This window comes from Helicoverpa zea, chromosome 9, assembly GCF_022581195.2.
Source record: "Helicoverpa zea isolate HzStark_Cry1AcR chromosome 9, ilHelZeax1.1, whole genome shotgun sequence".
In the NCBI taxonomy this organism is placed as follows: Eukaryota; Metazoa; Arthropoda; class Insecta; order Lepidoptera; family Noctuidae; genus Helicoverpa; species Helicoverpa zea.
Genome location: NC_061460.1, coordinates 2,522,300 through 2,534,488, shown reverse-complemented (window position 1 = coordinate 2,534,488; position 12,189 = coordinate 2,522,300). Strand labels below are relative to the sequence as shown.

General features: G+C 35.3%; 2 protein-coding genes across 4 annotated transcripts in view; both read left to right on the top strand.

Moving 5' to 3' along the window:
- The first annotated feature begins 1,251 nt into the window (after window positions 1–1,251).
- LOC124632923 (peroxynitrite isomerase THAP4-like) lies at window positions 1,252–5,633 on the top strand. 3 transcript variants are annotated; one of them, XM_047167934.1, is made up of 7 exons: window positions 1,252–1,601; window positions 2,104–2,287; window positions 3,552–3,674; window positions 3,824–3,946; window positions 4,327–4,447; window positions 5,145–5,222; window positions 5,309–5,633. In XM_047167934.1, the coding sequence occupies exons 1-5, from the start codon at window positions 1,525–1,527 to the stop codon at window positions 4,399–4,401; spliced, it is 582 nt and encodes a 193-aa protein (XP_047023890.1). In that variant the 5' UTR covers window positions 1,252–1,524; the 3' UTR covers window positions 4,402–4,447; window positions 5,145–5,222; window positions 5,309–5,633. The 3 variants fall into 3 exon arrangements, with proteins under 3 accessions (XP_047023890.1, XP_047023893.1, XP_047023891.1); XM_047167937.1 differs by lacking the exons at window positions 1,252–1,601; window positions 2,104–2,287; window positions 3,552–3,674; window positions 3,824–3,946 and adding exons at window positions 4,011–4,030; window positions 4,902–5,000; XM_047167935.1 differs by lacking the exons at window positions 1,252–1,601; window positions 2,104–2,287; window positions 3,552–3,674; window positions 3,824–3,946 and adding an exon at window positions 4,902–5,000 and having other exon boundaries at window positions 4,125–4,447.
- Window positions 5,634–8,733: 3,100 nt separating this feature from the next.
- Window positions 8,734–12,189, top strand: part of LOC124633069 — an 18,934-nt gene continuing 15,478 nt past the window's right edge. The window contains exons 1-2 of the mRNA XM_047168162.1: window positions 8,734–9,162; window positions 11,106–11,211. Coding sequence (XP_047024118.1) covers window positions 9,074–9,162; window positions 11,106–11,211 — 195 coding nt within the window. The 5' untranslated portion in view covers window positions 8,734–9,073. The remainder of the gene's footprint in view (window positions 9,163–11,105; window positions 11,212–12,189) is intronic.

Here is a 12,189-nt window from a genome sequence, read left to right as displayed (position 1 = left end):
TTGACAAAAATGTGGTAAGTTTCTTGTTTTATACCTTATTTAGATTGTTATTTTATATCAAAATAAACGTGAAGAAATTTCCTTTACGAAATATGTATTATTACGACAATTTCAAAACGTTTACATAGTATAATTTAGGTGGAAAAGTTATACGATCACTACACGATCATCGTTTGATACTTTTCTATTGTTTACAGTGTATTCTAATTGGTTATTTTTGTTAAATAAATGCAAAATATACGAGAATCGTTCACTATTAGCACGTTAATGGCCATTTACAAACGAAATACATTGAGATGGGGTCTATAATGATTAAAATGTTAAGACGTTATTCATGATTTTAGTGTTGGTGAGCCGACTCCCCTTGGACTGACCTACTTACAATGAAAATAATGGTTTGTTCACACGGAGCGTTTTATGATCAATTTGGGAATGTTTTGTGGCTTTTGGCTTTGTTTATGTATCTACTTATAGGTGACGGCATGTTTATTTAGTTTTCGTTTTTCAATATCAAAGAATGAAAAATACCTAAAATTACAGTTTTACAGTGTATTTATTTTACTGTAATACCAATGACCGCTTTCTTTTTTTCTATTTAACATAATAAAAAATTATATGTAATAAAATTATATAAAAGTAAACATGTTTGCTCTATAAACATACCGAACAGTAATATGCGTGTTTCATTAAAACAACGTCGTCGTGTGAACACGCTATTAGCCGGGCGGCCATCTTGTCACATTTTTACGTCGCCCGAGGCCCAGTGACCGCTTGAGAAACATTTAACTTTGTTTATTTTTTCATGACAGAAAACTAATTACTTATATTAAGATATTGGTATCATTTTAAAGAGTATATCCTGTACTAATATAATAAAAAAACATTGTTACCAGTAATCACTATATTTTTCTTATAAAACTCGGAATAAAAAAAATTACGATATTTTTTTTGATATCCTCAACTTTATACTTTATTATCATCCTATAATATTAATTAAAGTAATTTACTTTTAATCAAATTAAATTTTACGTTCTTTTAGCTTTCCGTGAGTATTTTTTATTCGAATCTAGCTATTGTAGTTTTTCAGTAGTAATCGTTTTTGTTGAGAGAGTCTCGCTTGGTCGTAAAAAAGCAATTGACATTTCATGCGCGGACAGGTGGGCCAAAAATCACTGCGCGGCTTGGACGCTTGAGTGGATAAGGTGTTAACAATTATGTAAGTTGTAGTGTACAAAACATATTTCACCCTTATTACGGGTATGCATAGAGTGTATATATATACATTGAGTGTAGTAATAGATTTGGTCAAAAACCAAGATTCACACTGTACCCACGGATTGGTTAAAAAAAGTAAGGACTCCGCGTCATCTACATAATAAATGAAGCACCCAAAACAAGCCAGCTCCGTGTAAATACGAAGCTACACGCACACACTTACATAAACAAAAGCCGATCGATCGCCATTACGCTCGCGACCATCATCTGTGACAGTACATTTTTTTCAGGTATTAAAAAAAGGATATAATGCCATCGTGTGTCGTTAAATGGTGCAAAAATAATACCACATTACACAAAAAGTGTCAAGGGATTACTTTTCACAGGTAAGCCAGTTCTTATAACATTATTTTCTGCCTTTTTTAACACGTTCGCGTGAGCAGTCTCATTTTTAAATGTTGGTACTGTGGCGCATCTTTTTCCCATACAAAATTAAACCAAGTCTTAAGACGTCCCGCCGTTATACGTAGTCTTATAATCTGTTTTATGTGGCGCAACGTTATTTCACGTCCAACGTCTATAAACGTTGTCGCCACCACATAGGTCTGACATGGTCGGTCAAAATAAATATGACAATCTAGAGGCCATCGTACGACGTTGCGCCTTTTCATACTTATATCAATACCACGTTGTAAGACGTTGCTCACGCGAACGTGTTAAATACAAACAATAACAATATTTGGAACACAAAACCTCCAGTACACGTGATTTATCAATGACAGTAATAGCCAGTGTGGCCAAGAAAAAAATAGGGTTTTACCCGAAATAGTGGGTAACCAAATAGGTACATAATGGATGGATGGATGATAAACCTTCATTTCTTTGTAGGTTTCCTTCTGGAAATGAACCATGGAACGATGATTGGGTAACAATAATAAGGAAGTGTAGAGGTCAAGAAGATTGGATTCCAACCAAGAGTAGTGTTGTATGCAGCACACATTTTGATCAAAATGATTTGCTTACTTCATCAAAAGGACGACGTCGGGTAGTTACCTTTGCAGTTCCACAATTGGTAGGTTTTGTTGTTTGTATTATATCAAGACTTAAATGAGAATGTACGGTCTTAAAAAAAAAATAATTAAATAATACTACTTTTACGGATTATATGGAGTTTATGTGAATATTATTCAATCCCGACGATACGGACACAGCATCCGTGGTCACGGGCAGACTCCGGGCATCCCGAAAAGTAGTTTTATTTAAATGTCCAATATTCGCACACAAGTTTTTGTGTGCGCCGTTAGGAATCAAAAAGGCATCGTAATTATCACACCTAAGTAAAAGACGTGTGACGTTCCGTTACGCTTAAAGGAGATGGCCAAAAAAAACCCAGAGTCGACAGAAACTTCGTATGTATGGTTAGATTCAGTATAATTTGTAGATTACAAAAAGTATTTCATATCATCTAAAAACCATGGGGTTCTCTTTTTACAAGGTTTTTTCGATTAAGATTTTAGTATATAAAAAAGCTTAACTTTTCTGTTTGCTGTTCATTAGAACTTGTGCATAGGGTAAAAACTTTACACTCAGGTGTATGTCTGTTAGCACTATACACGAGTGAAGGTTTAGAGCTGACCTGATGATGGAGAAGAGAGACGGTCAAGGGAACTCGGCAATGGTAAATATCAACTACCTCGTGTTTGGGCTTATATTATTCGCATTGACGAGAACTTTTGACTTATGTGAATAGTGACTAAAAATAAAAAAAAGTGAAACCTTTTTTTTCTTTTAAGTTTTTTTTTTTATCAACCTTTGCCAGTTCAGAAGTTTCCACATAACAGGGAAACCTCTTCAAGTAGGTAAGGTCGGTACTTAATCGTATCTGGAGTGGTTCATGTGAATAGTGCAATGGGTGGGGGTCAAACTCAAGACCTTTTAATTACCAGGCAAACTCTGTAACTATGGGGATATTACTATTCGCATTTATAATGTTAGTATACCTTGTTTTTATGGTCCTATATCTTCTTTAAAATCAACATAAATTCAACATAACCTATTTTTGTGAAAATATGATATAGCTCCTATACCCCATGGATTTCAGGCTTGATTTTTTGGCACCATCAAAGGTCTATCATAATGAACCCATTGGTACCCATTTCGTTGCTGTCGATTCTGGGTTTTTTGACTATCAAAATTTGGCCATCTCCTTTGTCATACAAGAATTTACAATGTGGTCAAGTAATGTTTTAGTCTAAAACCTGAAAATAAAGTTTGCTTTCTTATTATTTATCTAAGAGCAGACGCGACTTCCTGTATTCGTTGTTGTTTTCTTGTAGCTATTATTTGAACCGCCCAAACAAAAAGAGCAACCTCGCGTTGAACCCGAAACTAAAAGTACTTCACAAGCAGTACATTGTGATCGTGACCAAGAACAGCAGTCGTTATTAGGATCGGATGCAGTAAGTATTTAGGTTATTTGCTTATTTTTGATTCCACTACAAACACATTGAATTCATTGAATTCAATGCTTGATCAAACGTGCTTTATTATTATTTCTATAATGATCGAAACGGCTTTCTTTTCTGTATTTTGTTTTGTTTTCTTGTAGCTATTATTTGAACCGCCCATAAAAGAAGAGCAACCTGATGATGAACCCGAGACTACAAGTAGTGCACAAGCAGTATATTATGATCATGACCAAGAACAGCTGTCGTCATTAGAATCGGATGCAGTATGTACTTGAGTTAAATAACCTAAATAATAAATATGTCGGAGGGGAACATCAGGATGGAATTATTGTCCGACATCAACTACGGTAATCGCACAAACAGATAACTCAAAAAGAACTCTAAACTCAAAAACGTTTATTAAAATTAGTCAGAACAAAAGACAGCCCCCTAAACGCTCTAAAACGCGCTAAATAATAAATAAATAAGCAAATGCTTATTTTTGATTCCACTACAAATACATCAACTCATTGAATTGAATGCTTGATCAATCGTGGTAATGACATTAGTTTAAAACCTGATAATAGAGTATGAATGTTATGCTTTATTATTATTTCCATAATAACCAAAACGGCTTTCTTTTCTGTAATTTGTTTTCTTGTAGGAATTTTTTGAACCGCCCATAAAAGAAGAGCAACCTGATGTTGAACCCGACACAAGTAGTTTACAAGCAGTATAATGGTGTTCTTGACCAAGTACAGCAGTCGTCATTACGATTGGATCCAGTAAGTACTTAGATTATTTGCTTGTTTTTGATTCCACTACAAAACCATCACCTCATTGAATTCAATGCTTGATCAAGCGTGCTTTATTATTATTTCCATAATAACCGAAACGGCTTTGTATGTACTTTCTAAGTATATCTTAGACGCCATTGACTGTGTTTCGGATGGTACGTTAAACTGTAGGTCCCGGCTGTCATTGAACATCCTTAGCAGTCGTTACGGGTAGTCAGAAGCCAGTAAGTCTGACACCAGTCTAACCAAGGGGTATTGGGTTGCCCGGGTAACTGGGTAGAGGGGGTCAGATAGGGCAGTCACTCCTTGTAAAGCACTGGTACTCAGCTACATCCGGTTAGACTGGAAGCCGACCCCAACATAGTTGGGAAACAGGCTCGGAGGATGAGGATGAATAACCGAAACGGCTTTCTTTTCTGTATTTTGTTTTGTTTTCTTGTAGCAATTTTTTGAACCGCCCATAAAAGAAGAGCAACCTGATGTTGAACCCGAAACTACAAGTAGTTTACAAGCAGTATTTGGTGGTTTAGGATCAGAGCAAGTATGTTCATAGATTATTTATTTATTATTGATTCCACAAAACATACAAAAATTGGACTTAATGCTGTATCAAGTCGATTGATTAGTGTAGCTTGCATTTTGTTTCAATTCAACTTGACTAAAAATTTATTCTGGTTGTTTTAAGGCACCACCATCACCCACAATGCCTAGAACTGCTTCTGAACAGCCTACAGGTTCATGTTCACCTTTATCGTCAGCTCAAGTATGTATAAGTACTTTTAAGTCAGTAGTGTACAGTGCAACTTAGAAAACTCAATTTGATTCTTAATATTTTAAACTTTTTTTCAGGTACCCCTGCATCCAACAATTAGATTACCGTGCGATTCGCCCAGGACTCTTCGATTAAAAAAAAAATATAAATAAAAAAAACACCCTGATTGAAAGTCATAGGAAAAAAATTAAATATCTTAATCAAAAAGTAAGACGTCTCCGAAAGAGAAATCAATCCTTAAAAGCCATATTACACAATTTAAAACAAGATAACTTAATTAACACTGATCTGTAAAATAATTTAAACCAATACATTGGTGCTGTAAATATTTTCAATATTTATAATAGAAAAAAAACTAAAAATACATTAAATACTCCAAAGCTATTAAAAAGTTTTGTCTAACATTAATTTTTTATTCTCCAAAGTCGTATGATTACGTAAGACAATCCTTTTATACTTGCCTTCCTCATCGCAAAACTGGCAAAATGGTATGGGCATATAAAAGGGATGGGGTCCCTTCGAGTGTGAGGGAATGGGTTTACTGAGGAATCATTTCGAGCCCTAAAGGCTAAAAGCACAAGTTAGCATAGACCAGTATGCTCTTTAGTGTTCGACGAAGTTGCCATTTAGCCTAAAAAAATATAGGATGGCAAAAAGTATATTGGGCTAGTGGATATGGGAACAGGCGTAGAAGAAGGTGCTCCCGAATCTACTCAAGCGTTAGTTTTCCTTCTTGTAATTTTCACCAGTATTTTTATTTTATTTTAATCACTCAAATGCACGTTTTATTTATCTTTCTAAAATATGGAGGTATATTTGCTGCACGTCGATAGCAAAGAAGCAAATTAATGAATTTTGTGTATTTGTAAGTACTTTTTCATTATGTATTATATAGAGATAAGTTTAATAGAATAGTTTTTTTTTTTAAATGTAAATATGATTAAACTAATAAATCTTTTTCACTCAGATAAAACAAAAAAAAACTGACCAATGAACCAATATAATTAGGTAAGTAATTTATATCGCCATTCCGATATCAGATTGGAGGCTCACTTTCTTTTTATTTAAACAGTGTGTCTGAAACATAAAATGAACATAAACCAGTAGCTACCATTTAGACTAACACCACAGATTACTGAATAGTTACTACGTAACAGATACTTCACTCAGTAGAAAATTTCCAATACCTATTACGATAATTGCCTACTCCTTCGCGTCAACAACCACTGTATGCTAAAATGCGCCTAAATACTCAAGCGTACAGCAGTGATTGCTTCGCACCTCGCGATTCCACAGTAATCGCAGGGCTGCCTCTTCGGTAAAATTAAATTAACATAACTTTTTATCTATGTTATTGAGAACTGTGAATATGTTCTGACTTTTATGTGGCAGTTAAAATTTTTCTCGCAACAATTAACCTGACAACAGACGCGGCTTGTTCAAAGGTTTTCATCGGGCGTAAGAAAAAGAACTCTCGCTACACAGACTTAAAGCGCATTTTGATTCGTTACGAGCGCGTCAAGGACTTGTAGGTTTTTGAAGGTTACGTCCGTGCTTTGCAGTGTTTTATGAACATTATTGCAGTTGTTAGTTTAGCAGTTTATATTCGAATGTTTTCTTTCGAAGAGTGCATCTACTGTACCTTGTAGGTACTATTAATTATTCTGTGGTATGGTATAACGTTTCTATGTAACAAAATTATGTAAATCTGTGTCTGAAAGGCAAGCTAACGCTTAGTACAGCGGTACCCAAATGGGGTTCCGCGGAACCCTGAGGTTCCGTGACAGGCCCTCAGGGGTTCCGTGGAAAATTCAAGATTTCCATATGGTAAATCGTTTCACTTTTGACAACATTAAATTATTATTCATTTTCAGTTAAATTGTTTTAAATATTGCATTCCAAAATTAAATTTAGGTACCATGTAGGTGGGTACCACTCGGGAGTGTAAGTCTCGTATTTTCGCGACAAGTGGCGGGGGAAGGCCACGGCAGCAGATAATTTAATTCCGTTTTTTACAAATTGTAGATTAACTTAATACCTCCAATGTTCTTCGGCAATCGGCAAAAGTAGGTAGCGAGTCGGCCAAAAATCACCGCATTTTTTGGGCTTATTTCATCGCCAGGATTATACGTTTTCATACATTTGACACGGACGTGAACGAGTACGAGTATTTACACTGGCTATTTTTACAATGAATCAAAGTGTGACATTATTTCCAATTTTTGCACCTCCGCGAATCCGAAAATTTTACGCTCGCTTCGCTCGCAACTCCATGTTACGTGTGATGCTTTTATGTTCGTTTAATTGCTCAAGTATCCAACACCGAAAAAATTTCGCGCTCTTCCGTCGAGGTTTCCTTTGATGTTTATTTTTTATTCCTCTGGTTCAGATAAAGCAATAGCGCTTTTTTCGCTAGCTGCTTATTCATTTGCATTTGCTTTTTTGTGCAGATATTGTACTTTTTGAGACCTTATTAATTTACAGTGGTTTTGTTTATTTTGTGTAGTAGTAACATAAACAAAAAAAAATTCGCGCTCGCTTCGCTCGCGATACCGGCTACCACTGTATCTTCAATACTAGCGGGTGCTTGAAACTTCTTCTTTTAGTTAAAAAAAATCGCGCTCGCTCGCCTCGCAACTGTACAAACCCAATCTATTTCTTTTTGCGTTTACTTTGCCAGTCTTCAAACTGAAAACTATTCACATAATTCACAAAGTTAAGGGCGGCTAAATTGTTTTCTGGCCCGTGTGGCAGATAGCCATGCTACGCCTGAGTATAATGAATATGTCTCGTCTCTAACCATATAACCATTTGGTGCGCTACCACGCGCCACGAGCCGTACCTACCTAAGTATATTTACGTCTTTCGTTTACTTCTTACTTAAGCTAAGGTTCCGCCGAAAAATGGTGAAACGAAAAGGGTTCCGAAGCCAAAAGAATTCGGGAACCGCTGGCTTAGTATATACCTATTAAACTGTCAAATTCTAAGTGGATACCGGCCTTTTAATTAGGTCTCTAATGACGGTATGTGAATGGAAAAAAATTTAAACGACAAAAACTAGTAATAATTTATCACTTACCTTTCTTCGTTGACAGGTAAATGGAAAAATGTTAGGTGTTTATCCCTTCTTTTGCTCGATTTACACCCATCTACAGCACATAAGGCACCACACGGCATCGTAATACGCGTACGAACGAACAGCACTATTAGAAGTCGGTAAAAAATTGAACGGCGTGCGCGTGCTTCGCTTGCGAAAACCGCACTCAATTTGATCCGCCGGCGGACCGCTCGGCTGGGCGGTAGGCACTTATAGCGCGCAAGTACATGGAGTGACGGAGGCCTGCTAACACCCGTCACTTTGATGCAGACAATGATGGGAGAATTATTTGTGTTAGCTGGCATCCCCGTAACGCACACATTGACAGTATAAAAGTTTCTTCATTTGCTAGCACTTAGATAATTATCTGTATTTGCATCCTAGGCCCAAAAGTCTCGAATAAAATCGATGATGTATTAACTCAACTGACTGTAAAAAGTCAAATCCAGCTATTGCTATTTCTAAGCAAGCGCAGTGCGCGAACCTATTTTAAATCTATTTTTTTGAGCAGTCTGTTGTCCTCTGTCAGGCAAGTGTCAACTGTCAATCATCTGTCAATAATGTCAAACAAATCCAGATGGGAACATCGCATCATCAAGGTCAAATTCATAATATCAACAAATTATCACGACTGCCTGCACACGAACAGTCATCGCGTCCGCGGTTACTTAACAGCTGAGAACGGAATCATCGTTAATGTGCTGTCTACAGAGGCGGGCGCTCGTTGTGTGATTTGTGCGGCGTCATGAATATCATACGCAAACTAACTGTGGTATCTTCACCGGGGATAGTTCGAACATTCTCAGTGTCCGGTGCCAATAATGCCACATATTCGTGAGTTACATACATACAATTTGGTCAAGTTGCTATGCACACTTTTCATAATTTAATAGTATTTACAACTATCTAATCTTGTGTTGTTGATATCAGTAACAAATCAATGAGTGTTGCTATTTGGTCTTGTTGGTTTAAAACCTTTATCAAATTTGACTATCAAGAGTTAATACCTATCCATTTTTTTTACTATATGATTAGTTATCACTGAATGAATACAAATTGATAAAAATAAGTTTGTAAGAATGGTTGAAAAATAAAACTTTGTTGCTTATGAAAGATTAAGCCACTTTAAAGTACTTTTTTTATTTCTACTTGCATTTAAATTTTGTTTGTTATTGTTTTAAGCAAGAATTAAAGGCTGAATTTAATTTATGATAAACAATATTCAGGTTAATTAGTCAAACTTTACCTAATAACATACGGATTTTCCTTAAACTTTTGATAATTAATTTTATTGTAGGTACTATGTATGTACTGATATGTACAACATATATGTTACCTGTAAGCACCAGTAGTGTGTAATTCAAAACATAATACATCATAAACAACTGCTTTAAGTATTAAAGTGTATCGTTTGTAATATTCCATTATTATTTGAAGATCTTACATGCCATGAGAGGCTAAAATTTTATTTGAGATTAAATTTACAAAGTCTGGTGCTGGCTTCTGAATAATTAATTAATCAGTAGTTATTCAAATCGATTTGAGGAAGTCTGAAAGTAGCGTCAGTTACAGAAAATGACATAAATAGGAAGGGAGTGACATATATTGTGCCGTCCCCAAATAAGATTGGGAACAGGGCAGGAGGAAGAAAAAGAAGTTATTCAAATAAAAGTTTGTAATTACAGCTATGTATTGAAATATGAGAGAGATGTTTTATAAACATAACAAGTAAAAAACATTCAAATAGAGAATCTCCTTTTTGTGAAGTTGGTAAGAACCCCAGAATACCTGTTATAATAAACTAGTCAGAATAGCATTGCAAACAAAATTATGGTGGGCTGTAAGAGAACCCAACACTGGGTTAAGCTCGCCTTCTTAATAATCTCTCAGTTTTCAGTGCATCAATATGTAATTATGGATGCAATAAACAATAGAATTAAAAGTTTTCATGCTAAAAAATCCATTTCTGCGATTTTCACATTCTTATCAGCTCAACTACTGGCAACTATCATTAAAGTGAAAACTTATACAGCTATCTATAGTTTATATGACATTGAAAAATGGGCTTTAAAATTTTCTGCATAAAGTATAATTTTCATTTAACTTCTTCTGAAAGTAAGAGTAATCTCTTTAAATAGACTTCAGATTTATTTTTGATATATTAAGTTGTATGCAGTGAGTTCAAGGTGATGTATGCAATTAAAATATGTAATACATTATAGCCAGTTTAGTATTTTTTAAGTGAAAATTTTAAAATTACATATTTATAAGAATTAGGTACAGAAAATGGTAAACTAGGCAAGTTTTTTGTCAGGACATAAAATATTTTCATATTACAAGTTGCCAACTTCCACAAATACTGAAACATGAAAAACAATACTTTGTAACCCAAACTCAACAAAATTTGCCCCAAAGTTACTCTAATCAAAATCGTACATATGTAAAAAAGACTACCTAATAAATTATCTACTTTAGGAGTTGGTGTTTGACCTCTATGGTCCTTTCAGTATTCATCTGACAACACCTTTTATGGGGGCATGTACTTCTTGAGAATACTGGCCCTTTGCCCATATTCTGCAATATGATTGAGAATAGCAAAGGTCAAAACTCATTAATACACTTTAACTTAATTTTCACTACAATCATCAATAGCCTCTTTATCATCCCACTGCTGGGCACAGGTTTCCTCTTACACAGAGAAGGATTGAGTGTTAACCACCAGGCTTGCTCAATTTGGGATGGTTCAATACAATATTTTATTTTGATATTTATTCCAGATGTAAACTCCTGGTGGTGGGTGGAGGCACGGGAGGATGCACAATGGCTGCCAAGTTTGCGAGGAGACTGCCCAAAGGATCCCTTATAGTCCTTGAGCCAAGCAAGGTAATAGTTTAAAAAAATCTTTTGCTTATAAAGAATAGGTATGAATAGTCACTTCCATGAACAAGGAAGAAATATTTTCGTTTTAAAGTAAAAAAATAACTAGTTTGTTTGCAAGGACACTGCCAAAAGAACTGTTTATAGTTCTTGCTAAACATGGTAACAGTTGAAGAATGTTTTACTGATACAAGAAAACGATTATTCATTCATTTTTATAAGGATAAATATACTTAATAATAGCTAAAGGTTGAGATAAGCGATATTTTCGTTCAAAAGTAAACTAAACTAATAACTATTATTATTGATAAAAAAAACACTAGTAGCTAATGATGACTAAGCAGCTTTTTGAATAATTGGGAAGTGATTACGTTCACATAATTAGTGAGAGTGGCTTAGTCGTTAAAGCACCAGACTCTCAAAGTACGAGAGCGCAGATTCCATTCCAGGCAAGGCCAAGAATTAATTTAGCTTAGAATAACAATAATAAGTTAAACTTAACATTACTTCATTGAGAAGTCGTAAAGAACGGTAAATCCCCGCTTATCAGTGCGTTCATCGTTGCTGGAGTACACAATGGGCAGTAAATATGTACTTTCAATAAATCCTTATTGGTTATCATAAAACACATAACATAATTTCATGATTGATCTTCAGAGATATGTAGGTAGTAGTAGATAGATAGAGGAGTAGATTCATAAACGCATGCCATACCGCCATAGCCCTGGCACGCTCCGGACATCAGAACGAACATATTTCAATACGAATAATCTCTTCAAAACTACTCGACAAAATGAAAATGTGAACCTGTACCACCTTTGAGACACCTTTTTTTTTGGTGGCGCATCATCAAAAGGCCCTCCCGCTGTAGGTGCAGCGTAAAGGAGTGTCAGACTCTTACTGAGTAAAACCGTAAAACCCATCATGCCCCTTGAGTACTTTATGTACCAGGGCCACGGTAATTCTTTCGAACAATCCCGCAGC